Source organism: Barbatula barbatula (assembly GCF_947034865.1).
Source record: "Barbatula barbatula genome assembly, chromosome: 15".
Classification (NCBI taxonomy): domain Eukaryota; kingdom Metazoa; phylum Chordata; class Actinopteri; order Cypriniformes; family Nemacheilidae; genus Barbatula; species Barbatula barbatula.
The window spans coordinates 16,367,075-16,394,902 of record NC_136778.1 but is presented as its reverse complement, the minus strand read 5'-3'; the positions used below and the strand labels follow the sequence as shown (position 1 = coordinate 16,394,902).

General features: G+C 39.6%; 2 protein-coding genes across 2 annotated transcripts in view; one reads left to right on the top strand and one right to left on the bottom strand.

The window, feature by feature from the left end:
• ralgps2 (Ral GEF with PH domain and SH3 binding motif 2) overlaps window positions 1-27,828 on the top strand; it is an 86,799-nt gene that overhangs the window by 50,398 nt on the left and 8,573 nt on the right. Inside the window, exons 10-16 of the mRNA XM_079474000.1 lie at window positions 22,937-23,074; window positions 23,168-23,258; window positions 23,341-23,411; window positions 25,239-25,380; window positions 25,567-25,718; window positions 25,805-25,859; window positions 27,084-27,161. Coding sequence (XP_079330126.1) covers window positions 22,937-23,074; window positions 23,168-23,258; window positions 23,341-23,411; window positions 25,239-25,380; window positions 25,567-25,718; window positions 25,805-25,859; window positions 27,084-27,161 — 727 coding nt within the window. The remainder of the gene's footprint in view (window positions 1-22,936; window positions 23,075-23,167; window positions 23,259-23,340; window positions 23,412-25,238; window positions 25,381-25,566; window positions 25,719-25,804; window positions 25,860-27,083; window positions 27,162-27,828) is intronic.
• angptl1a (angiopoietin-like 1a) lies at window positions 1,610-19,882 on the bottom strand. The gene is made up of 5 exons (XM_079474001.1): window positions 19,560-19,882; window positions 8,406-9,280; window positions 4,535-4,728; window positions 3,144-3,414; window positions 1,610-2,839 (listed from the first exon to the last, which is right to left on the bottom strand). Exons 2-5 carry the CDS (start codon window positions 9,190-9,192, stop codon window positions 2,652-2,654), a joined length of 1,440 nt encoding a protein of 479 aa, XP_079330127.1. The 5' UTR covers window positions 9,193-9,280; window positions 19,560-19,882; the 3' UTR covers window positions 1,610-2,651.

Genomic DNA, 27,828 nt, shown 5'->3' with positions numbered 1-27,828 from the left:
ATTGCACAAAAATCCCTTCTGGACATTACTTTTGGCCATCACTGTATTATTTAGTGGTGTTATAAAATGTTTGAAGATCTGATCTGGCAATGAATGTTAAATGCATCCATTTTAAATACAGTACTATAATAAGACCAACTGTTGTTCTTTCATAATAATGAATTGCTTCTATTCTAGTAGCTATTACTCATCACATCTATTTTTAATCCAAAATTCTTTTCAAAATTACACTTCTTTATAATGATACATTTCAGGTTTTATGACACAATGCATTGTTTTGTAAAATGTATTTGAATTGTTTTAGAACAAAAATGTACAGTGCTGCAGTTGATTTCACTGAAACTATTTAAAGGGGGGTGCCACAGTGTTTTATGCATTCTTACTTCTTAACAATGTTAAACATACTGGCTTCTCATGCTTGACATGGTCAACTTGTCAAAAATATTTATGTTTTTTTTTATGTAGAGTTTATGTATGACGTAGTATTTCTGTGCTCGATACACACAGCGTTCGTTTAGGTTTCTGAAAGTTTTTTTTCGAACATGAATCATGTCTGTGTTTTGTTGGCAATAGGTGCGTACGTGCATACGGTACACCACATGAATTTATTGTGAATCAACAGTTTTGCAATGATGTATTGTGTGCTCGTGCTTTCGTTCCGCCCCCCTGCACGTGTTCAGGAGGTTGTCTGTTTCAAAAATAACCGTACAGCTGTATCTGTCTTTTATAGATGTGATCAAACTAAAGACTTTTCAAAGATACGAAGTATGCAATACTAATCTATAGGTACTCAGGATTAATATGAGATTGGCAGAAACTGCAAGTGTTACATCCGCTTTAAAAAGAAGTCTCTGGTTTAGACTGCAGAATTTCCTTGTTGTTGAGTATTTACTCACATGTACAACACGTTTAAAGGTGTGGAAATCTATTATCAGTGTACTGGGGAGAGAAGCATACTGGGAGACACACAGAAAGTTATTTACTGCATTCAGGCAGTTCACAGAATAAAATCTGTGAATGTCTTTGTGTGTGTGTGTGTGTGTGTGTGTGTGTGTACGCCTTCTCCCGACAGAGTTAGATGCTTGCCTATGAGTGATTGAAGACGTTCTGAAAGATTGTCCTGCTGGGGAATCCGGGAGGCATTACTTATGAAATACACTTTTGTGGAGATGTAACCTAAGCACTTTATATGGAAAGAATGTCTTACTCCTTAGTCTCCATCTCTGTCTTCTTCCCTCTGGACCCCTCTCTCTCTCTCTCTCTCTCTCTCTCTCTCTCTCTCTCTCTCTCTCTCTCTTTCTCTTTCTCTTTCTTTCTTTCCTCCATTCGTGACTGGATGCCTGAAATGTGTTTTTCATTGTCTCTGTGTGCTTTATTCCAAACATAATTCTCTTACTTTCACATGTCTGCATACTTTTAACATGAAATCTGTTTCTTTCTGTCGCAAACGCTTACACACACACAGACACACACAATCTGCTCATGTTGCCGAAAGATCAATTATGTAATTGAAAAGCCAGCTGTGACTTTATATAACCTGTATAAAGAATTGGTCTTAGATGTTTTTTTAATGATTCAGTGTTGCTTAAAGTGGATTCAGAGAGCATTTAAAATAGCTATTTTAATTGTTAGCTAAAAAAAGATTTCTGGTGAGTTGGGCAGTCAATGAAAGTACATCAGTTGGAAATAAGTGTTTGTCCGTCTGCAACAAATCTGAAAATTGATGATCTGTATTCTGTTTTTTTTCTTTTTCGATTTTGCATGTTAATGAGCCAGGAAAAGATGTATGAATTGGCTTGAATTGGTTAAACTTTAGTGTCATATTATGCTTATCCCCTTCTAATTCTGTGCTTGTCACAGGCCTGAAGCCAAATATAATACACGTTAAAAGCACAATGGTACATAAAAATCAGGGTTAAATAGATAACTGGACTATTATAACTGTCATAAATACAGATGTATAAATAACAAATTAATGAGATTGGATTGGAGGTGAGTCCTTAAATTAGCTCTTACAAAAACAAACAATACAAACAGTATATTTACAGACCAACATTACGGATAAAAGTCAACAAACTGTACGGCCCAGTGACCGATCCTGTTTGTAACATATACACGTCAGTGAAGTGTGTGATAGAAATGAAGATTGGTGAAGATCTTTAAATTAAAGCCTTTGTGGCTTTGGTGTCACTTCCAAGAAGAGGAAGAGTCAGAGGGAATAAATCGCCAGTAAAGCTGAAGATAAAGGGGAATGTTGGACAAGGACAGTAAAACAAGATGAGAATAGATGGAAGAGGTGGGAAGAGGACCAGAAGATGCTTAAGTTCACCATGTCCCTATTGTCCGACAGTAACTGAGAGTTTCAGAGTATGTGATCTTTGTGTGGGGCCATCGGTTTCCAAGATGTGTCCAAGAGGACGTTTGTAAGAGTCAGTCTCAAGTCCTTCCACTCCATCATACGTTGGCTTTTATGTTTTTTATCGGTACATTGTTTTGTACCTATGGTGACTATACTGTGCTATACATAATCGGTCCTCACAAAAATGATTGTGTGGATATAAATAAGTGCTGAAGTGAATTATGAGTACATTCAAGGGTTTTGGACTCATTTGGGGTCATCTGTTAAAGAGCGGGGCATCTTGTGGCAGATCTCAGTCTATTGGTCGGATCATCATACGGACCGATCTGAGTGAATAGAACCCGCCTCCGTATTCAGCCCAGAAGATTCCATCCTGAAACTTGCTGCGATATACGCCACCCGAGTACCACACACCATTCAGATTCGTCTGACCACATGCATTGTACCACCAGCCACCTTTGTGGAAATGAGCGCAGTTGCCTGCAGAGAAACGAAAGACGGATGAAAGAGATTGTAGTTATGCCTTGTATGAATAGATACTGAATTTCAATTACAATTTTTACATTTTATACAGTGAAATTTTCTGGGATTCCAAAAATATTGCAATGACGCATATGTTAGGTGCTAATTTATTATCAAAATACTGAATACACATAATAAGTGGTGATGTTATTCCAGATTCTGTTCACATTATCCAAACTGAATCAGAATTTAGTTTCTAAACAGTAATAGCTTTGGAGATATGGCCTTTAACCTCTAGCTGACTGTTAACTGTATGTCTGACCTGTAAAGGCGTCTTTATCCCGGTCAAGTGTAGTGAAAGGTTTTCCGTTGTTGCTTGTGAGCGAGTCGCCCGCATTGCCCTGGTAGGTGCCCAGTCTTATCCTAAATCCCTCACTCTCAGACTCCAGGTGGAAGCTGCTGTACTCTGCGTACACCTTCTTCCCAACCCAGTCCTCCAACTCTACCAGCAGTTTGTAATCCCCTTGCTTGGCTAGATTATAGATGTTGTCCAAGCCCAGCCAGTGCTCTCCATCAATGTTTCCAAATCCTTTCTGTGGGGTAGATTAGGGGAATGTAGAGAAACATTTATAAAGACAGCTGCTAGAGTTTGATCTTTTTTCCAGAGGAACTAAGGCAACATAATTGATTTAAAATCCTGAGCGAAACATGGATTTATGTGCATTACCCCAGCTGTGCAGAGTCATCCCTTCATGTGATGGATTTATTTATTTAGGCACATTTCCAATAGGTTTTAGCATTTAAAATTATTTAGCATCTTTGTAACAATACATTTATTGCAGTTAGATAACACATTCTTTTTTTAGACAAACAGGGAGCATTAATATGTTTGTAGATCATTGGAAACCCCTTAAATTATAATAATGGAAAGCAATTTTATTTTATTAGTGTACATCTTGCCAGAGTTGTTGGTTTGGAATTGTTATGTGGCATCTCTCGCTTGGCCTCTTGACAACAATACTTTGCTAGTTCTATACCAAAGATTTTAAGTACAAGCACAGAGCCAATTTCTGGGTCTAGACCAGCATTTGTGCAAATGTGAACGCATGGAGTGGCTCCATATTTAGGCATGAACACTGGTATCTTGTCAGTGGAAAAGTGTGTTAAAGTATCAACACGGTCAATTCCTCTTGAAGGCCTCTTTTTCAACCCTGAACTTAATTTACTCATCTGGTAGGAGAAAGGCAAGTCAACTTTGATTAAATCAGTGAAGTCCGGGATTGATTTCAGAGCTACTCTAAAGTATAACTGGATTTTTCCATTGGGTTTTTCGGTCCATTGCTCTTGGAAAAAAGTACCTTGGGCGTAAAAAAATGTACCACTCCATGTCTGCTTGTTCACTACTTGTAACAGAAGAAATAGAAGAAATTTTTTGTTATTTTGTTAAATTCTAAATGGATTAGATATCTTTATCTAATCTACTAAATTCCTGAGAAGAACTGATAAAACTCATCACACACTCCATCTTTCTCACAAATGTACGTGTACACAGAAACCTGACCGCAGTTATGTAAATGCAGACGGTGGGAAGAATTGTTTCCCGGTTTCTTATCAGATGTTTAGACTGATTGAAATTGGATAAACATTCAGAAATGGACTCTTTGACTTCCAGTTAATTTATTGAATCAGTGTTGCATTATGGTCTACCCTTACCTTGTAGTTCTCCCAATTTCTGAAGAAGTTCACCGAACCATCTTTCCTTCGCTGAAAAACAGTCCAGCCTCCATTGTCTAATTTATGCTCGCACCAAGCCTGAATCAGTCTATCACTGCCCTCGGCCTTTAAAAGATACATCCCACTGGTGGTATGCCCCGCCTGTCGCACCTGAAAACAGTCTTTGAAGGGACCTGAGGAAGACAAGGAGAATTCTAAAATGGGTTTTAGATTATGCTTACACAATGAAAAACGGTTTAAAATAATACGTATTGGAATAGTTGAATTGCACAATCAAATAAGCTTCAAACAAGAATCCTTTCTTTTTGTAAGCATTGTAAGTCTGTTGTCTTAACTAAAAGCTCTCCCTATAGAGTCATCTGAGCTTTGGAGGTCTGGTCGTCTCTGCCCTCACTACTTCTCTACCTCATCTTTGTGTCCCAGAACTCCAAATTTGGAGAGATAAATACCCTGCCTTGTCCTAATGAAGTTACCATGCCCAGACACCAGCTAAGGCCTTGTGTAACTCCCTCTTCCAATGGTTATTTTCCACTCATTTGTCATTTTCCTCTTCACGTGGAGCTTAAGCTAAAATCATTATCAGTCATATGGGGGTGAGCCAGAGAGGAGGTAAGAAAGCGAGTTCCCTCTCGAACAGAGGAAGTTCTTCAGTAGCTCTAGCTGTGCTGAAACAGCTGTGTTAACCAGCCAGGTCCCAGTGTGGCCCTGACCGCCCGTCAATGAATGACAGTCTTTGAGCTCACACAGACAGGCATTGTGCCGGTTAGCTTTGAGCGGTGTGGGGGCGAGGGATTTTACACTGCTTGGGTCCAAGAGGACCCTTAAAAAGTGCTGCTGCTTGGAGTTCATCTGAAACCATTCTCTGAACAGCTTCTGTTTTTGTAGTAATGATACAACTTCATCAGCAAAATGTGTTTTTTCTGCAATGGTGTAAAACCCTAGAGGTTAGAAGAGTGTTGTGGTTCGGTTAGCTGCGGTCGTAATTCTCCATGTTTTGGGTAAAGTGGTCTATAGTGAGCTGTCATTAGTGGTCAGTCGTGGGAGATTCAGGCCCTATTGAGTTGCACTGGCTGAATTTGAGGCCGAACTCTTTCCCGCTCTGGAGATGTTTGCTTGGGAGTTCAGAGATTTTATCTTTGGTTTGATTGTGTAGATCTGCTGTGTAAGCAGTGGAGATTGTATATTGTGATTGATATACGAGTAAGAAACTGAATGGGAGAAAGCGTAATATCAAGGCTGTGTTTAAAAAATGTCTGATGGTTCTGATGTTTATGCACACGCAAAGGCAGTGGTCCAAAACCATCACACTTGCACATGCCCGCACACAGTATTTGCCGTGCCAGCAGAAGCTCTTTATTGTAGTTTGAGGGTTAAATTGTTTTTTTTCCCTTAAGACATTGGGTCTTTTCTAAAACCAGGTGAGTATTGGTAGAAGATGAATGACATGTTAAACAAACATGGTGGTGCAGAAAATGAGCGCACAATAGTTTTAATGAAAGTTGAGAGAGAAAGTGCAGTTTTGGGTGGGTGTGCCTAACCCCAAAGCCACGGTCACATTTGACTTTTCTTTACTTTGACTTCCATTCATACACATGCGAATATGTCAGACCAGAAATGAAAGCCCATCCAAAGAGATTTCGCATTAGCAAAGTTCAAGTTTGGTGAACCTGCAAATTTTTGCGTCACGTGAATGCGTGAGAGCAATAGAAGATCAAAACATCACAGCTTGACCTCTAGGTACAGAAATGTAAAAGATTGAGAAATAGCTGCCACCCATTTTTCATTTCGCTTGTCAATGTCTAGTGTGACCGTGGCATAATCCTGTTGTTATATTCTTAGGCTGGATGGAATCATAGTGAAAAACAAAAAGCTGACTGCCAAAGTCTTTCTGTAACTATTGCAGATTCTTGGTGCACTCCTGAAATCTGTTTCATACCACTTGACGGCAATATTCTGCCTTTATTAGATACCTTGTTTTTGTTGAATTCTAAAGCAGTATCACATATGTTTTTCATAGTCTACGATAGGCCAAGAATCTCTATTGAAATGTTCCTCCAAGATGGCAGACGTTGTTGAAGAAATTCTTGATCATAAACCTTTTCAGTATTGGAAAATTTCTGTTAAAAATTGTTCTTGAAGTGCACCAAGAAGGATTTTTTGTAAGTTCCAAGATTTTATGTTCTTTTATGTGTAGAGTTGAGGAGAGTTTGTGTGTGAATACCAAAAAACACATAATTTCATTTCTAGTTGTCTGTGTGTAAAGTTAAAGTTCCGGTTCATGGTTTTAAATTTGACTGAAAGTTACACCCGTTCAGACCACCAGCGACAAAGTAAGGCGATGTCAATTATTTAAATGGAGAACCGCCGACACAAGCAACCATTGGCGACAGAAAGTGGGCGTGTCTAGCATCACATTATAGTTGAGATTTTCTCAACTTTATGCAAATGATGAGCTACTTTTCAGGAGCGACTACCAATAGGAATAAAGCAGCGGAGAGCACGTCATCAGTCTCTCGTTAGGTTACTGCAGTTTGTTTATATAGTAAAATTGGTATTTAGATCACAAATCGTACACTTTTCTGGTACTTTTGTGTCTGTTTTTATGTCCTTAAGATGAAGGATGGACTGCTAAATGCTCGCAGCACAGCATGCGCCCCTATTAATTTTTGCTCAAGGTTGTGTATGATTTATTTTTATATTAAATAACATTTCTCAGAATGAATTTTATACATTGTTCATTATATTTTTTCTGTATTTTGGTAGTCATAATAAGAAGGCCTAATGGGATGTGCTCATGAGTGCCTCCACAGATTTCAATCCATTTTCTCTTATTGCCATCTGATCTCTAATGCTTTCATTGGGAGACATACCAACTGCATGCACCCTTTTCTTTATTTTGTTTTCCCATAACACATTATCATACAAATTGCTTTCATGTTTAGATTTGGCAGAGGTGGTATCTCTCTATTATATTATATGTGTGGGGGGGACATTTTCGAAGACTTCAGGGTTTAAAGAGCACCTTGGAGATGGGAGGATCTTGTTGCTTTCAACGATGCATGTTCTTACTGTCACTATGATTCTCACGTAACAGGTGCTTTTTGCTTTGGTTATAAAGAAGCCAGATACGAAAGCCCAGCCACCAGTCTGGGTTCACTGTCTGACCCTTTAAGCTTCTTCAGATTGCTTTGGGAGCAGTTTGTGGGTGCATGTTTGCACGTGTTCACTTAGGAATCTGTGAGCTCATTTTTTGTTTTCATGGGCTGCCAGAGAGGACTCAGCAAGAGCGTTACAGAGGATTCTGGGATTTGTCTCAGCAATTTTGGCATTATAAAACTGCAAAAGCTGTTCTCAACTATTTGTTCATGGTTTACAGAAAGACGATCTTAGAACTGCTTTGAGATCCCTGAGTCTCACTATGTCATGGGCTACGCATTGTGCCACCAGCAGAGACTCAACACTATACCGTATTTGGTGGCATTGGTTATTTTTTCCGTTTTTATTATAGAGAAGAGAAGCAAGATTGATATATGGCATGACAATTGAACTTGTCTTTCCCACATGCATCTGTGTGAGATTATGAAAAGTTTAAATGATAAATATTGTTTACTTTTCAGAACCTTGTCATATGTCATTCCACATATAGGTCATTCCTGGTCTTTTTATTTTATTAATTTTTATTTTACTTCTTAACTAAAACTGAAATCTAAGAAATATCTTCGCCTGTTTTACAGAACAAATGTCTAAAAATGATTTAAATCGAGATGCATTTACTTAAGAGAATTTGCAAACACCTTCTTCATTTTAAACCTGTATGACTTTATTTATTTATTTACCTGACTTGACTTACCATCTGTGGTGAGGGTGCCCTGCGGTGGTGGAGGGATTCCCAGTGGGTCAGGGGTTGGAGCCTCCATGCGGGATCCTCTAGGAAAAGCTCGGTTGTTGTTGTCTCTCTGGATCTCATTGGTAAAACGGTTATTGTTGATCGGAATGCTCTCTGGCACCACCTGCACCAATGGCGGCACTGCCGGCAAATCTTGACGCCCATATCCACTAAGGCAACGTTCCTCCAGAGCGGCTATCAATACCGATTGGTTGTTGACCGTGGCGGCAAGGCCTGCGAAACGCAGCTCCAGCTCTTTGTATCGGGATGCCAAGCGGAGCATCTCTGTGGTGACGTTTAGAACCCGGTTCTCCAGCTGCGCCAGTTCCAGGGAGTTGTCCCTTTTACGGATAATCTCGTGCAACAGCTGCATGTAAAGTTGCGTCACACGGGAATTCATATTACGTGACTCTTTGCGTAAAAGCTTCATCTCGTTTACCAAGTTCCCATCCACATCTGCCACAAGTTGCAGCGTTTCAATCTCTCTTCGCTGCTTGGATAAGATTTCCCGCACGTCAGCGATGTCCATACGTGTCACCCGGTCCTTGTCTACCTCAGGCCCTGTGGCGGAGGCGCAGATCGGACCTGTGATCTTCTGCTGGGGGACCAAGAAAGTGTAAGAACACCTCTTGGGATCGTCTGCAGGTGCCCGGCGTCGTCTTGTTTGCAGTTCATTTTCTGAGTGACTCTTGTCAACCAAACAGAGGGAGAGGCAGAGCACGATGCCCATGCTCCATGTTACGCCTCTCATGGTTGCTTCTGTTATCACCTCTCCAGTCTTGGGATTTCTTTGTTCTTCTTCTGTTGCTCCTTCACCTCCAGATAAATCCAATGTTTACCTGTTAGAAGAAAAGCAGCCATCATTTAGCGATCATTCTGACTGTTACAGTTCGATTTCATTTGTTTTACATGAGCTCTTGTAACAATCAGCATTTGGTGTTCTAAGCATCTCTTCCAGGAGTTCTCACTTAACCTTCGCTTCATGAGGGCCATTTTATTATTATTTTATATTGTTTGTGTTAATATGCTTGGTTTTTAGCTTAGATTGTGCAATTCATAATGGCAGGGAGAGCATATGTGAGTCATGGACAGATATATAAACATAGCTAACGCAGACTAAAGCAGGAAAAGGCTGCATGTGAGAGTACTAGACAGAGACATAAGTGCAAAAGACAACTTCTAATTAATTAAGACTTTTAAGACGTCTTTGGGTTACAGCTTTTTCCGTAACCCAAACGGTGCTTTTTCAATGTGGAATGCAACTTTGAAAAGTTTGTGTTTTAGCAGATTGACATGTTATCGGACCTTTGCCCCTATTGCTCTCACAAGCACCCTGAACTACAGCTTGGTTTCATCCCAAACACTTTACACACACACAGACCCTTTGAGTCCATGTCCAGATGCTTCTCGTCCTCCTCAGACACATTCCCACATTCAAATGCTTCACAACTCCACCTTCTGCTCTGCAACTTGCTACCCCCTTCACCATCTCTCCAGGGGTTTACATTCTTGGGTGCCCTCACATCCTGGTTTACATCTCACTCTGAAGGATACAGTATTAAGCACGCCTCTTCTCCGAGTAGCCCAACGTGGTTTTAGAATTTGGCATAGCAACTTTCTTCAGGAGCCTCAGCTAATACAAGTATCATCTTTCTCTCCTCGCTGAGATCTGCTTTTCATCAACACCCAAAAGCACAAGACGTTAACATGCCACTCGCTGTTTATACAGACACTGATTCTTTAACTCCGCAACTCTGGATGTCTGCAGACCGTGGACAGTTCTAATTGTACCGCATTGTGCTCAATATCAGCTGAGTGGCACACTGAGATTTAAATGGAAAAGACATGATTAAGGGAAGGTGGGTTGTTGCTGAAGTTGAACATTTTTTAATTTCTCTGTACTAGTAACAGACTGTTTGCAAACTATTCAAAAAATTTAAAAGAAATTACATATTGGAACTTAAATCACTGCATTTGATACAGTCTATGTAACCTTCCATTAGAAAATGAACCAATAGAAGAACCAACAAAAACGCGGTTACAATAGTTGATAAATAGTAATCATGAAAATTAACTATTTAACTAAGTAAACCAAAAAACATGGTTACTATGGCTGAACCATATTTAACCACAAATGCCCCATGATTTTGCTTGGTATTCGTAGTAAAACCCTGGTTATAATAATGGTAATCACTGCGTCAAAAAACATTGCTACTACACTTTTATTGTAGTTAAATTATAGTGAATTTTTGTTAAACACAGAGATAAATTGCAGTATTTAACTTCAATGTACGTAACTACAAAAAATGTACTAAATATGCTACAAAAGGTTCACTGCAAGAACCATTTTTTAACCATTCCTTTCTTACTTTTTATAGTCTCAAGAACCCTTTTCCTTTACAAATTAGCTTTTGTAAAAACAGAAAGGTTCTTCAGATGTTAACAGTTCTTTATGGACCCATTTAGACAAAAAAACACCTGTATTTTGAGAGTGCAAAGCACAAATTTTAAGAGTGTATAAATGGTGTGGGCCTCTATTGATAATTGATCTCTGTTTAACTTGGTCGTTTTTTCTCCCCATACATGTTGGTAACTTCATGTTTTCCTGAAGGTTCTGCTCTCTGATTCTTAGTTAGTAACCTAAATGGAACCTAAAATTCTGGGTTTAAAAAAGACTGGCTGTTCTTTTCAAAGTAAAATGAAAGCTACTGTCAAACACGGCCTAATCTGGGTTGAACGAATCATGCACGGAGGAGCAATCTGACACTGCAGGCTACAGACCGTTGAAAGCCACACTGTGTGGAGTAAAGAGATGATAGACAGTGAGAAGTAGAAGACAAGGTTTTAAAGGAACCGTCTGGGCTGAAGTGAAGAAAGTGGGTCATGTATATAATCTTCTATTTGGCTGTCCTGCCACACAACGCACCTGGCCCTGAACCTGACTTCATGGGAACAGAAGATCTTGTGCTGTCCAGCTATGTGTTGATTTGTTTTTTTTAGCTCTGTCCATCTTTCTTTTCATCACTTTCATTTTTAATCGCTCAGCCTAATTATCCGAATGTCCATCGGGCATAAATTCAACCGTTTTCCCACCTGTCATTTTTCACAATTACGGGGAGAAAACATTTTTGAATATTTTGGCTCGGAGATAGTAATCGGCAGCTTACAAATCCAGAACAGATGTGGGAATGTCGGGGGCAGTGGACCGAAATGTTAGAGGATTGATAATTTGTTTTTTTTCAGTCTCTCTTGCTTCCGTGAGGATAGGCCAAATAATGGAGAAAGGGTTGCATTTGTCTTTATTATGCAGTCAACAGCTTTTTTTCTTTACTAATGATGTAATGAGTAATGGACAGCTAACACATGTGCTGGGCTTCACGCACACAATGTGAACATGCATTTGGCTGATATATAGTACATTGTCTATTACCTCAGTACTTAACCTTGTAAGTAATGTAACAAAGCTGTTTTGTTATTCATGTTTAACAATTTTCAGTTTCCGTAGCTCAACGGGTAAAACAGATCAGTTGCAATATGAGTGCCATCTCATGCAACACATAAGCTGTTGAAAACAATGGATGTCATCTGAAGTAGGGCTGTTATGATTATGAGAAATATTTATGATTATGAATTACTGGTCATAAAAATATTATAGTATTTGTTTTCAGTATTATTTATTTTACATAAATAATTGCAGCAGATTGTAATATTTAATGTTGTCACTTGCATAAAGGGATTAATATACTTTTTACAATGAAACAACCCAGTGATTATTTAAGGGTGTAATAAAACATTTCCATGACATTGCAAGTCAATCCAATATTCCCCTTTCTGACAAACCGGAATTAAATCGGAATCAGCCACAGGTCTCTCACTGTACAAAGCACTTACAACTAGGTTTTCAACTAGTTGTCAGAAGTTTGTAAAACTATTTAGTTAGTAATCTTACATTAATATCATAAATTGCTTTTCAAACTCTAGAAACGCATTCATTTGGCTTTTGAACTGGCCAAAGTTGAGCACCTGCACCACGGCACGTCCCTTCCATCCATAAATCTTTACACTCACTGTTCCCATGAATCATTTCATAATCTTTGGTGCCGTGCGGACAACTGTGACCATCCACTGCCTCGGCCAATTGGCTCTACGTGTGCTTTTACTAGCCATCATTTACAATGATACCCCTTGGTTCCTCTGGTGTTTTCCAAAGTCATGATGTCACCGGGCAGTCTATGCAGCACATTTAATCCACATTAATGTCTTTGTTGGGTATGAGCGTGCGAACGTTGGTTATTGCGCCTGTCAAAGACCGAATCCCAGTAGTTCCTCCCAGCTGTGGTCTTTTAATGACAATGTCATTGTGGAAACTGCTGTACAAACATCCCCTATTTAAAGAGACTCCCTGAGTTCTTTTTAAAGTTCAGCACAGAAAATCAGATTTTCCTCGGTACTGTGTTTGTCTTCTTGGTCATCCTGTTTGAAAACACCCAGAAGAAGGGTATTCGCCTGGACACATTTGTTTTAGTAATAAAGTCTCACTTATTCCATATTTTTACAGAGTGCTGCCAAAACCTTTATTCCTCAATTTTTGTTAACCTCAGCTTAGAAAGAAAGAGAGAGGGGTAGCTACCGAGTTTTGGTTATTCTTTTGACTTGGAAGCGAGCTTCGCCAACTCTCTTTCACTTTTAGTGATCACAGACACTATCTCAATCTCAATGTGATTAACATACATCAACGCTAATTATGTCCAGAACAGCAGCTTGTCTTACACGGATGTCAGAAATCCTTTGTTTTAATAACACTCCGTGTGGCGGGTGTTGACATCAGGATCTATTTTGCGTATGCATATAGACAATGGAAAACTGCTGAACATTCAAACTGTTCCTTAAACATTCATCCATTCGATCACCAAGCTTCCTTTTGTGGGCCATCAGGCGCTGTGTTATTTCGTGGCTGTGCTGCGACGGATCTGAGCTCCAGTCATTAGCTCATTGGCTTTTTCTTCGTAAACCACCCTGTGTTCTGCTTCACAGCACACAGCTTTTTGTTTTAGCGTTTGGTGTCTGGCAGGACATTGTGACTGACTTATGAAGTTTGTCCTCCGTGTTTTTTGTGGGATTTATGTCCCAAGTGTTTTTGATTTCAGCATTTACGTACTTTTGAAAGGATCTGCTCAGCTGTTTTAAGTCAGACTTTCATTGGGCAGTTGAGAGCCATATAAGCAGTTAACTAGAAAGCAGTGGGTAATATAAGGTGTTTGGTTAATAGTGTTGGAGCACGCATTGGGAGCGTGGGTACGGAACAGTATTTTTTCCCGCAAATTTTATTAGTCAGCGAGTCAGTTTGAGCAGTTTTATGAGAGGAAAGGTTATTGCTCGGAGAATTTAGACAAGGAAATGAAGCGTCTAAAAACGTTGTTTTCCGTAGAGACAGGCGAAGTGGCAATGAAAGGAAGAACAAAGCTTGTAATGGTTTTTATTTTGTTTGTAAACCAAGAAAACGCAAAGACAAACAGAATAACAGAATATTCAAAGCAGCATGTTTTCCACAACTCTGACTGATGGGAGTTAAATTACTTTAGTCTCTAATCGCATTCCAGCGTTAGTTCATGTTTACTTGTGGCCAGTTCGAACCCTCTGAACGTTCGTATATTTAGACACAAAAAAAGGTGATGTAGTCAAGTGAACAAAGAACTGTGTGAAATTTGAAGAGATGTATCTGTGGTTTCATGACGGCACAGATGTGATTATAAAACACTGCAAATACTTAAGCAATAAAATGGTCCTGATCGTTTATCATCCTAAATCCTTCGTGCGGCAACAGGCATCGCTGCGGTTCTATCATATACATCTACACACACTTTCACACGATACGGGTGTTATTTGATCGGGGCGGTGGTGAAAGACATGTGAATGTTTTTTGTTTTTTTTCCTTGAAAGAGAATGTATTTCCCAGCCTTTGAAAAATATATCGAAAGGTTCCACATCTGGCTGTCAGACTTTCCCAAGATGACGCCAACCAGCCTAGCAAACACTTATACCTCGAAAACATCCATCAGAGGAAAGAAAGCGGAACAACGTGAGAGATGGGCTATAGGGGGAAAGCAGAGCACAATGGACAGAGAAGCGGAATTAGATATGGAAGGGAAAACCAGGGCCAACTGAAGGACAGGCGGTGCTGAAATTGAGGGTGGGGAGGGTTCGTGACCCCTAGGGCAACCTCGACCACCACACACAGTGCTCCACACTGTGTTAAAGCAATAAGCCATGCTTTGCAGTGATTTTATAACAGCTGAGGGGTGTTTTTAGGCATGATGCAAAGCGGAAAACTCTCATAGCTGTTATGCATTACTGGAAATCAAGGCAAACAAAACATTTATTCCATATAGATAGCAACATAATGTTATAATTTATAATGTTAATGTATTTATTTATTGACTGGGCTGTTCTAAAAGAGAAAACAATATGCAAGCATTTATTCAACCTCATGATGTATAGGACTCATTCGTCAGTTGAGACATTTCTCAAAATATCTTCTTTTTGTTTTGTGCACATACAATGAAAGTCAATGGGGTCCAATTTTGTTTGGTTACCAACGTTCTTTAAAATGTTCTTTTATGTTCTGCTGAAGAAAGTCATTCACACACGTTTAGAACGGCATGCGGGTGAGTCATGATGTACAATTTTTTCATTTATGGGTGAAACTTCCCTTTGTTAGGATACAGAACATAACACAGCTGTAAGCGTATAGAATAAACGGTCTGAGTAGAGTTCCCACAGTTCACCCTGCTTTCGTTAAGAAAATCCCTACCCACTGGAACCACATTAGAGAAAGAGGATTAAAGATGCAGAAGCTTTCTATCATTACCTTGACATTCTGTATCCTGGAGCAATAGTTACGTCATGTACAGATGTAATTGTTTGTAATTATTCCTCCACATGTTTGTAATAAGCTGAATGTTTCAAGTGGCCTGAAGTTCAGTTAACCAAGACGCACTTTTGTTCAATCAGGAAAAAGCTTCAAATATAGTTTAGCAAGACTGCAGGCGAGGAAAGAAGTCGGAGATTGGACAACATGCCCCAAGTTGTATTCTGTTACCTCATCCCACCATTTAAAGAACTGGGAGGAAATAAATGCTGGCAGAATGGGGACCAATAAGGCATGATGTAATGAATTCATGAAGTGAGAGAGCAGGGTATGTGGCAACTGAAATTGAGTTTAGAGCTGAGGGATGTAGAGAAGATAGAACGCAGGCTTTTACTGATGGTGGTTTGGACGGCTCTGTCCTTGGTGTAGATCACCACCCACAAGTCACTGTTTAAACCACTTTTAAAGCCTCTTAGAAGCTTTATCCATAGAAATGTGCTTCTAAACGTGTGAGGATATGAGCTGGTCTGGAAGGAGAGCAGGAGTAGAACTTTCTCCTGTTTTCATATCACACTGTCATCATAATGCCCTTACTATTTTCACCCAAAATGTAAGTTCTGTCATTTACACATCCTTATGTTGGTCAGCACTTATATTACTGTTTGTGAAGCATTAAGGGGGAGTGTTTGAAAGATGTCCAGGCCACTCTTTGTCATATAATGAACATCAATAAGGACTCCTGAATACCAATTCCTTATTTCACAAGGCTAAAATGTAATTGTTTGTCTCCTCCTTCAGTGTGCTCTTAAAGAGATCGTTCACACGGAAATTACAATTCTTTACTCACCCTTTTGCAATTCTTAACCTGTATATTTTTCTTCTGACTTTTGAAGAATAGTGGCAACCAAATAACATTGGCTTCCATTGCTTTCCATTGTATATACTGTATACAAAAAACGCCCAAGGCATTTCATAAAATATACGATTTTTTTGGTGGGGTAAATTGTATCTTAAACATCTGTGATGAAAGTTACACGTACAGGTACTGTTTCTGAGAACTATTACATAAACACGTCCCAGTGCTGTTCTGGTGTTAAATCGACACTATTGTAACAGCCCTCATCCAATCGGATTTAGGCATATTCAATAACTTTATTTATAAAGTTGGATACAGTGGTCCATTGGGAGCTTGTGATTAATAGTTTAAAGGTTCTGTAAGTCCTGGTGCTGGGCCCATCTCTGCTGCTGGTTTGTTTGCATCGGCATGAAAGCCCTCAGAATAAGTAATCTCTGCTCTGGTAAGAGAAGTAAGCCCCCTGGTGCTAAAGCAACAGTGGCAGATGGTAGGAAATCATTACCTGTTCCTGTCTGTAAAGAAAACTGCTGCAATTGGAGACATTAAAGGCTGCTATCCTGCATAGCTTTATGGGGTTTTGCATCGGAGATCTTTCTACTTGTATTTTTATTGGACTTTGTTTTAGTTAAGGCCGAAAGTTAGTGACTATAGTTAGGACTGTCAGATGAAGGTAGGTCTATCTGGACTGGACTTTGTCAGAGATGGAGCTTCTCTGTTGCTAAATGGATGACATTTTTAAGGAGTGGGAAAACCTGGACTTCTGTATCAGGAAACAGACAGAGGTCATCTCCACATGTTCCTCATTACCTTAGTGCTGCAGATGAGAACAAGTCATTCTTTTATTTTTGTAGTACAACAGTGTTCTTTCTGTGTGAGGGAAACAAGGCCGGCTGTTCAGTTCTTAGAATTGATAACAGAACTTGCAATGCTTTTACTTTCTTCTCAGTTTTCCACTTAACGTAGGCTACAGATTTGATGAAGTCGTGGGCGTGGTTTAAGATTCTGAATTGAACTTAAGATCACTTACTGGTAGAGCCGCTTTTGCACTATGTAATGCAAGTAATGTGTTGATTCTTCTACACAGTTGACTTGTTGAATGGCATGACACATGGCAATGTCTGATGCAAAAAATCGGATGCAGTATTTCATTTACTCAAATTGAGTTTTAGAAGCTTAAAGGAACCCAAAGGTTGCAATTCTGTCTTAATTTACTCACCCTCAAGTTGTTCCAAATCTGTATAAATGTATTTGTTCTGATGAAAACAGAGAAAGATATTTGGAACAATGCTTTTTACCAAACAGTTCTTGGACACCATTGACTATACCATAAAAATTGCTTTGTAAATTTTAAACATAAAAGAAGATATTTAGAAGAATGTAGGAAAGCAAACTGTTCTGGGGCACTTTTTACCACTGTTTGGTTAAAAGCATTCTTTCAAATATCTTTCTCGGTATTCATCAGAACAAAAAAATGTGTACAGACAACTCGATGTCAGTAAATTATGACAGAATGTTAATTTTTTTGGGTGAACTGTACCTTTATCGCAATTGTTGCTGCCTTGCAAGCTCTGAATCATATGTCTATTATGAAATTCTAGTTGTAAAATAAGTTACTAAATGTACTTTTCTTAATATTACTGCTCTGCCAAACTATGATGTAATTGCCAAACAAGGGTTATAAATCAGTACTCTAAAATGAATGTCTAGCAGCCACATATATGTCTCACATGTTATGTATACAACCTCATCTCTATGCTGCAGTATTTACAAGAATGAAGATTGAATTGTAGGCAGCCCCTACAACCGTCATATATATCCAAAGTGATATTCGTCTAGGGTATATCTTTAAGTGTTAGAGTTTTACATGAGCTGCAGGTAAGCCATGTGCCAAAACTTCAGCACAGAATGTTCTCTGAAGAGTAATGACACAGGAAGGCACTCTTGAACGTTTTCTGTTTCTGAGTATTTTTTACGGCTTTAACCTTTTTACATTGGTTTCCCTGTAACATTTATCTGTGTATTCTTGCTCATGATGTATTTTAACTGTTTGCATAGGATGTGTTCCTACACTACATAGTGTCTTGCTGATTATTCGCGCCATGAGAGGAGCATGAAGTCGACAACTATTTGTCTCTTATTGATAGGTTTGTGGACATTTTGTCAAGCCTTTAACATTATTGATTCGACATTCAACATTAACTTTTTGTGAACTTAATCTTTACTGGTGCTGATTTCTATGAGCCAGCTTGGCATTATGCGTAGGGGAGCTACAGGCATACTGGGTTTGTGATTAGTCTTCAGAGCACCCACTGTCAAGCATGTGTGTAGTAGGGAGAATCTAGCCGTTTCTGCATGAGGAAGTGGTTAGTGTAAAATGACCTTGTCATGGTGGGTTTGTTTTTCTTAAAATAGCATTTTTATGAATAGGCTGCCTTATCCCCCTCCACAACAGTACATTGACGATCAGTGAACCACACCACCAAAGACGTGAGCTTTAGCCAGAGGAACCACGAGGGAGCAGCAGGCGACCAAGAAACGTCTACACAACAAACTGCATAATGCAATAGTCTGCAAACCTCAGTCTTTAAGATATGGCCAAATCCACAAGTCAACATTTGCTTTACAAAGGCAATCATCATCCTCATTATAGCTAGCATCTCTGTGATGGCAGTAGGCAGAACATGCTGAGGGATCAGGACTTAAAGTGATAGTTCACCGAAAAATGAAAATTCTGCCATTATTTACTCACCCTCTTGACATTTCAAATCTATCTGACTTTCTTTCTTCCGCAGAACACAAAAGAAGGCATTTTGAAGAAAGTTGGTAACCGAACAGCACTGGCTCCCATTCACTTCTATTGTATGAACACAAAACCACTGCAAGTGAATGGGGGAACATTCTTCAAAATATCTTCTTTTGTGTTCTGCGGAAGAAAGAAACTCTTACAGGTTTGAAATGACAAGAGGGTGAATACACGATGAAATAGTTTTTATTTTGGGCGAACTATCACTTTAAACAAGCAAACAAACACACCCATGCAGATGCATTTGCCCTCTTCTGCATGACCCCAACGTGAACCACTGAGTCAGAAACGTCTCTTTTGTGGGAAGGAAACAAACAAAAGAGGGAGCACTGGGGTGGTTTTTCCATCTTTGATCTTTCTTATGCTTTTCTGAACTGGGTTACTCTGGAAAAGCAAGATAACAAGTAATCTAATGCGAACTCAGAACGGCACTTTGACGGAACCGGCCCACCCGTGCCTTTCACTAATATAAAGGAATGCTTTCAGGAAAAGTAACCAAACAAAGATGTGTGACTTTGATCTGCTGGAACTAAAGAAAGAATTTAACTGTATATAAAAAATGTTTTCAAAAAAGTGAAATACTCCTTATACCTTTTACTCAGGTGTCCTCCGTCCCTCTCCTGTAAGGATCACCGTTTGTTGCCGTCTGCTCCACTAAACCTTGTAGTCTTCCGTGATTCCTCACTCACCCCTGGGCTTTTCCAAAGTCCTTAAAACTGCAAACATCTCCTGTCTTCCAGGATTTTAAGGCCTCCTCCCCTGCACTCCTTCATTCAGGATTCCCAGTGTACCCTGCCCTACACAGTCCAGCAGCGAGCTCCCGTCACAAGCTCTGCGACAGTGGCATTGCTCTGGAACTCCCCGCTGCTTTCTGGAGACTGAGGAACTCTCGGACACCAACTCCAGTTTTTCATGAAGGATAAGAGGGAGGGAGGGAGGGATTAGAAGAGGGGACTGGACCTGGGTTTTTTCTCTTTTTTTTAATATCGGGAGGGAAGGGCCTAACCCCTCCGCTGATGTAACGGGTGCTGAAATAGAGACAGAATAACTTGACCCCTTCTAAAATTTCACCTCCCACATAAAGTCTCTCGTTCTTCGGGGTGGGAGGAGGGGGAGAGGACTGCACATGGGGAAGATCTCTCTGAACCCAGGGAGAATAGGCTTGCGGTCTGTGTGGAGACTGAGGAGCTGCTTTCGCTTATGGCCGAGCAGCAGGGGTTGCATTTAGTCAAACCACACGCACATGCTTTCATCAGTCCTGAAAGGTCAACGCTGGTTGAACTTCCCACGCGTGTCGTTCAGATGTTTGTAGGAAATGACTGAAGAGTGATTGGGGAGCGGATGGAGCATCTGCCCAGTGACAACAGAATGTCAGATTGTTTTGTTCCTTTCCTCTGAATTTACGAGCGTGGTGCTGTTTGGGTGCAGTCACGAATGTTTGGGTGTGGTTGGGTCTTGTTATGAACTGATGGCGTCTGTGTGAAACAAGTCGTGGCCACGTAAAGATGGTTAAAGAATACGACAGAATGCAAATAGTGTCTAATGCATCCAGAAGATCATCCAGCAAGGCCCACTAAAAAAGACTATTTAGACAAGTTTAACAGCTAAAAACACATTTTAACAATGAATGTAAATGTTTTCGCAAACTTCATGTTTTTGCTTATTTTTTACTCTTAAGTTGATTTTTATGAACATGCCAAAAAGCTCAGAATACTATACAGGAACCATTGACTGAATGCTTTGGTTTTTTTGTTCGTAGGCTTTTCTCAATGTTTGACTAGTAACAGTAGTAATAGGTTTCTGTTTCTTATTTTGATGATATTATTTGAATTTAAGTAATTGTGTTTGTGTCCGAGATATCAACAGAGGTGTTCGAATGGAAGTTGAATGTCTAAATGGTTTAACTTCATCCAGTCAAATTTGTTAAGAAATGGTCAGATGCCTCGTGACTTTTGCCGTTGATTTTCTGATAATTCACAAAGCAGCTGCATCTGTTTTCATTCTGTCCTTTTTACATTTACATTTATTGATTTGGCAGATGCTTTTATCCAAAGCAAATTACATTACATTGTACAATACACTTGTTTCTAACCTATGTGCAATCCCCTGGGATAGAACCCATGACCCTTGCGTTTCTAACGCCGTGTTCTAACCACTGTACAGTAAACACATTGTAAAGCATACAATAAATACACACATTTAGATTTATTAAAAATTTGAACTTTAGAATTGAATCATGAATTCTGAGACTTTTAGGACTGCATTGTTATTTTGAAATGATTCACTTTATTCGAACAGTGTAGTTGGCACATCCATATTGTTATAGTAATAACGGCAGGAAAGGGTACACCGAAAAGTATGTTGCTGCTCATGTCCATCACCATCCATCAAATTCAAAGCAGTGAAACGTGTGAAAGCATCCCAAGGGACCAAAAACTACTTGGAATCCAATTTCAGCATTCAGACTGAAGCGCTTGTCAATCGTAATTTGATTTTAAACCTTATGGATGCAGTTTCCATTGGGTCAGAAAAAACTGGTTTGTTTTTGCCGTTAAGACTGCAAATAACTTAGCAGATTTGAGTCAGACTGTCTGACGAAAATCAGATTTTGGGGGTTTTAATTGCTGAGCGCAGTCCGCATGCATCTGCCCACAATCCTGCTACAGATTTTCAATGTTACTTATCAAATCATTGTGTCATCATAAGTTTCTGTCGGGCTCTGTCTGCTTTTATTTAAATCAGCGTGGCTCCCTTTCTGTGGCTTTAATTTGTGTGTAGGCTGCAGGGTGTCTGGCATGGGTCTGTAATTATTATCTTAACCCTGATTTGCAGAGAGATGAACAGTAATGATAATTTAAACAACCCTTACAATGCTCTCTCTCCCTCCCTCTCGCTGTCTGTTTTTAATCAGTCTGGTCTCTGGGATAGATTTGTCTGTCTCATTATTTTCTCTACCTTTTCTTATTGCCGTCATCATATTGGTGCCTTGTGTTGTTGTGGTTTTTAGTGATGCTTTGATGTAATGTCAAAAAGTGTTTGCTTGGAAAAGTTTATCACGATAAAACCTATAGTCACTAACACAAACACACTTTGCTTTCATCTGTATTTGAGCGCTTCCCTATAGAGTGCTTTAGAGTTCAGTTACATACTGCCAAATGTTTCCCCAGAAGCTGGACATCTTTCTTTGTAATGCAGATACTTCCCCCACATAATGTTTCTCACCAATCCAAATATTTACTCAGTAGGAAATAAGCAGTCTCCTGACGGGTCTGAGAAAGCCTTCCAACTGCACGGAAAGAACGAAACCAGAGTCATTCAGAATATGTAGTGATTTGCTTAAAGATGTTTTTCCTCTTAAATGATTTGTATATGTTCTTATATCTGTCATATCTGTCGGATCCACTATGAGATTTAGAACTGTGTTTTTGATTGTGTTTTAAGCAAGTTACTATACGTTTTTGTCCGTATTTAAGTTATTGTACCTGCAAATCCCGTCAGGGTGTGACGTGTGCGTAAAAATCTTTAAATAAATCTTTTTCTAAACAGGGACAGCTATTGAATGTAAAACAATGCTTTTATTAGTGAAACAGTAGGTTGACTGGAGGAATGGAATATAATGGAAAAAAGCTTGGTAATGATGTCACCAATGAAATTTGTTACAGAGGTACAGCAAGTCATTAATAAAATGGTTAAAAAAACTATTTGTTTTGAAATTCTTGCATTCTTTATATATAAAAGTATGTAGAGAGCTTGTCATTGAAGAAGTTGGCGTTCCTACTCGATTTCATTATACAACTGTATCTGAGGCACATGAGCTCCGCTGTCTGAACTCCCATAGTTGCTCCCATAGTGTCGTTGCTCCTGTACATAAAGTTTGCTTTATGCGGATTCTGCTAAAGTCGCATCATCATCAAAACAGAAAGCCAAATATTTGCTAACCTTGAACTCTTCTTTTTATATTTTTACAGGTATATATCTATCTGACCTGACCTACATTGACTCAGCGTATCCCTCCACTGGCAGCATTCTAGAAAACGAGCAGCGCTCGAACCTCATAAACAACATTCTGAGAATCATCTCAGATCTTCAGAGATCCTGTGAATACGGTGAGTTGTTCAGCATTAATGTTTTTGTTAACTCTGAAACACTTCTCAATAGTAATACTAACCTCTCTGAATTAATTTCTCTCTCGGTCACAGATATCCCAGTATTGCCGCATGTCCAGAAGTATCTAAATTCTGTTCGCTACATTGAGGAGCTACAGAAGTTTGTTGAGGATGACAATTACAAGTAAGCAGCGGCTGTGTTTATGTCAGGACGTTACGTGTAAGTGCGTTTTGATAAATACTCAAGCTTGCGTATATTTGCACAGGTTGTCTCTAAAGATTGAGCCACCAGCTACCAGCACACCTCGCACCAATGCCTCTAGAGAAGATCTCACGGGTGAGAAACACTCATATTCCACATTCTTTGTGGTTGAAGCAACAAGTAATAAATCTGTTGTTTAAACCCAAAACTATGTACAGTATTTGATGGGTAACTGGTAATATGACATATAACTGTAACTTTTTACTACGCCATTTTTGCATTAAAATTACAAACAGATATCCCTTTTGTGTGTCTCTGGGTCAGTGGCGGTTCTACATTGAATTGCACCTTGGGCGAGACCACCTTTGAACGGTTGGTGTGGTTGGTTTTGACATTGGCTGTCATGAAATCTACAGTGTAGATTGTAAGGTCAAGAAAACTGTAGTTGAGGTCAAGAAAAGTATACATGACAGTGTTATAAAACAATTTGACAGAGTATTAACACTTAATGATATTTTACTGACATTTTATTTGTACCACTGGAAAAAAACATAGTTATAATGGCCTCATGACAGCTAATGTCAAAACCAACATGACAGTTTAATGAAATGTTAACCCATAAAGCCAAGTAGCGTCTTATGCTCAATAATTAATCTGCTATGTCATGTTTTTTATGACAATTATGACAGGTTATGATGTATTGGTTTATGTAAAGTTGTCAACAAAGACCTCAAACAAAAAATATTTGCATTAAAAATGTCATAATTGCGCGAATGACACTTAGTGACAGTTGGCATAAACATGCATAAAACCTCCTTCATATTCATGACATGTGTCAAGTAGCAAATAAATAGCAAAATGTTTGTCTTTGAAACTACCTACAGATTTGAAAATTCTGTTTGCTAATAACAGGGCCTAACATTAACCCAACTGATGGAAATAAATAATAATAACTGAACTTGTAACAGTTTTGTTGCAAAGCACAATATTATGGTGAAATTAGATCTCGTGTTTGTTGACTTAAAACCAAATTTGTTGTATAAGCATAGCACGCATTAAAGCAAAAAGGCAAAAAAAACTTAAGAGTTATTAAACCTACAATTAACATTATCCCTTCAGATGACAACATGGATACAGTAATCATACCACAGAGAGAACATTATAGTTGCATACCTCCTTTCTCCTCTTCTTCTTTCTTTTTTTTCTAAATCGTGCACCTGATGGCTTTGACCTTTTCCTGTCCATCTCTGTTTATTTGGCACTCGACAATCAACAGATTTCCCATCAACCCCCGCCCCTAACACTGTCACTGACGTCACAAAACGAGTCGTGCCCAGAAAGACTAAACCAATTCAATTCTTAGCCATTTCACACAATTCAGAAAAACGAACATGTGCAGGAACTATAGGCCTGTATTCTTATTCATTACATTATGAATAAAATGTGCGTTATTTGAAAGAAAGTCGAGGTGGTGTGTGACTGACTTTAGCCCACTAATTCCATTAGAGGGAGAGACCCAGTCACCCAGAGGTGAACGATCCCCTGCACGCCAATTTGCCAATTCCCCAAACACTGAATGAATGATGGATAATAGACAACCGCTTCGGTGGCCCAGAGTATATTTTTTTAGTTTTTTTACTGCCGCCCCATGTGACATGAAAAAGTGCCCTCCCGGGCGACTGCCTGGTTCGCCCGTGCCCAAAACCGCTACTGCTCTGAGTTGTCTGGATCAGTGGTTCTCAAACTTTTTTGTTGTGCCCTTTGTGTAGAGTGCATCGCTTTGCAGCCCAGAGAATAAAACATATAATCTTAAAATTAGAATTTTAATTAAACCCAGAACCAATTCTGTTATACAATCCTGGAAAATCATTGCTTTCTGATGTTTTATTGCATAAAAAGATCAATTTCATATAATGTCACAAAATCTGTGCCCCCCCGGATCCATCTTTTTTTGCGGCACAGGTCCAGAAAGTTCTGCATCACCTTTATGTGGACGTCGAGGAAATGTTGCTGAGGGTGCCCTGCCTAAAGTCCCGCCCACCCCACCATCACCCCGAAACCTCATCACTTATGGACACAGAAAGTGCCACAGCCTTGGCTACAAGTACGTTTTTGTCATTCCTGCATTACATTCGAGTCAGATTGTATGCTTATTGCTTACAAATCAAAGTCTTCTACCATGCTTTTGCTAGTCCTACACATTAAAAGTTGAGACAAGTCAAACATAGGGGGCTAAATTTGAGCCTTGATTATCTACCCTAATCGTTCTAAGTCTGTTCTACTGCTGCAGTTTTATTCACAAAACAAGCACGGCAGAGTTTAAAAGTGCAACGTTCCCCAATGCTGGATCCAGACACCTGCTGGATGACAGTGTGCTGGAAAGCCACACACCCACACGAGGGCATGCAGAGAGCTCAACGCTGTCGAGTGGCATTTCACTGGGTATAACTGACACAGACAAATTAATTTGGATTAAATCGAGGATGGCAGATCTTTTCGATTTACTTTGTGATGTTGTTTATTTTCAGGAAGCAGTGAAGGGTCAGAGCTCAGCGAAGAGATGTCTTGGCCTGCTTTTGAGAGGTGGGTCTTTTGAAACATTTACACTTGCACACACTGTCAAGGACAATTTCACGTGCACATACATGACCACATACGTGAGTACATATGGAAACAGCATGTCGTCTTGGATCATGCTGGAATCTTATGTAACCCTGCCCAGTTCCTGTTGACCCACGTAAAACAGAGTCAGGCACACCAAATGCTTCTTCATATTGAATGTTTGTCATCTTCAACATTATTTGCATTAACATGGTTATGTTTTGTAAAGTTCTTTCTTGTGTTGTAATTTGGTGGATTATTACATCACGTATGGCATAAAATGAAAAAAGTACGGCATTGACTAGCTTTGAGGCTTTTAGTTTCCCATGATGCATTTTGGCTAATTTGAGCTCTAGCAGGAATCTGCATTGTATGAGTCCAAATGTGTTAAAAATGGATCTTGGTCCAACATGTGGCACAAAAGAGTTTGTTTTGCACTCTTCAGTTGCTTACGCTTTCCCTTTACCCCAAAACACTGCTGAATTCCCTCATTAGTGGTTTACCTCTCTTCCTAATGAGATAAACTTCTTATAAAGGGAAAATACTTTAAGAATGTTAGCTTTTGTTACAGCTTTTATTGATTTGGGTAGAAGAACATGCTTGCATCACATTGCTAGTTTACCATGCTGAACAGGGTCTACATAAAAGTCCTTCCCTAAGTGCATGTCACTGTTGAAAAAAACAGCATATGCTGGTTAGGTACTTTGTTTTGAAGCAAGGTAGCTGGTTTAAGCTGGTCCTGTGCTGGCCCTTAGCTGCTTTGATGAGCTAGCTGCTTGGGACCAGGTCATGACCAGTTAAGGACCAGCTCAAACCACATCGCTTCGAAACATACCTCACCAGCATATGCTGTATTTTTTCATCAGGGGTGATTGAGTTATTTGTCCCTCCATGTTCTAAAATGACATTCATAAAACAGATGGATTCTGAATCTGAATTTGACCGGATGTGCCACCTTCAAAAAAATCATCAGCTGGATTTTGTAATTTAGAAAATCTTTATAGTTATATCAGCAATCTTAGGGAAGAAAAGTTTTTATCACTTGACCCAGAGGTGTATATATCAGCTGTTTTGTTTTATACGCTACCAGCCAGAGTATTTAGAACATTCCAGAAAAGTCCAGGGTACAGATCTCTAGCACAGCCTGTACTTGTGTGTGTGAGGGCTGTGACTGACCACTGCCCCACTATGACTCACACCCAACAGGACTCGATTCTATCACTCTCTGGGTCCTGTCAACCGAGTGGGCCGCATGTCCTGCAGAGGAGCGCTCAGGCCCAGCAGGTAACTCAACAACCCTCCAACCCTGCCAGGGTCTATCTCTATCTGACTCCCCATGAGCTACAAAGAACAGACTGCTGTGTGCAGTACTGCTGGTGTGTGTTTTCCTGCTGTGAAATCAGGTGGTGGGCTTTTTCTGAATCACGTGTGTGTGGTGTTGTTTCCAAAGCTTCAGTCGTATTTTCTTGTCATTGCTGCCAATCGAAATGTTCAAAAGCCACCGCCGGAGTATGAACTTGAGTGCTCTGCCTTCTTTTCTCCAAACACACACTCTGCTCACATTTTTGTAATAGATGCGTGTATGTGTTCTACTACAAAACTGTTCTCGCTTGCTGCAGTGTTTAAAAATTGGATGTGTCCCATATATAAGTGTTACAGTCTACTGTCGAGTTCCACGCTCTTTTTTACTCGCGGGATAAATGTAGTTAATTTCCCGCAAGTGACGTGAAAACCATCAAGCGACTGTGAGTGTTTTAAACGCATCCAGACCCGTCAAACAGTAGGTCAAATGAGATCTTCGCGCGAATTTCTCGCTTGGTGTATCAACTTGCACGTTTTATATATATAGTTTTTGTCAGAGGTCATCTACTGTAAATGATTATGTCCTTCTTTTAAGCATTTGCTTCTGCAAGACAAGACAAAACATTCAAAGCATCTACCTTTAGAGAAT

What these genes read in the sequence shown, in the direction of transcription:
- angptl1a (XM_079474001.1), bottom strand. Translation starts at nt 9,192, where the DNA reads ATGAGAGGCGTAACATGGAGCATGGGCATCGTGCTCTGCCTCTCCCTC. An exon ending in GAAATTGGGAGAACTACAAG is followed by an intron (nt 3,415 to 4,534) that starts GTAAGGGTAGAC and finishes TCTACCCCACAG; the next exon opens with AAAGGATTTGGAAACATTGA. An exon ending in GGATAAAGACGCCTTTACAG is followed by an intron (nt 2,840 to 3,143) that starts GTCAGACATACA and finishes GTTTCTCTGCAG; the next exon opens with GCAACTGCGCTCATTTCCAC.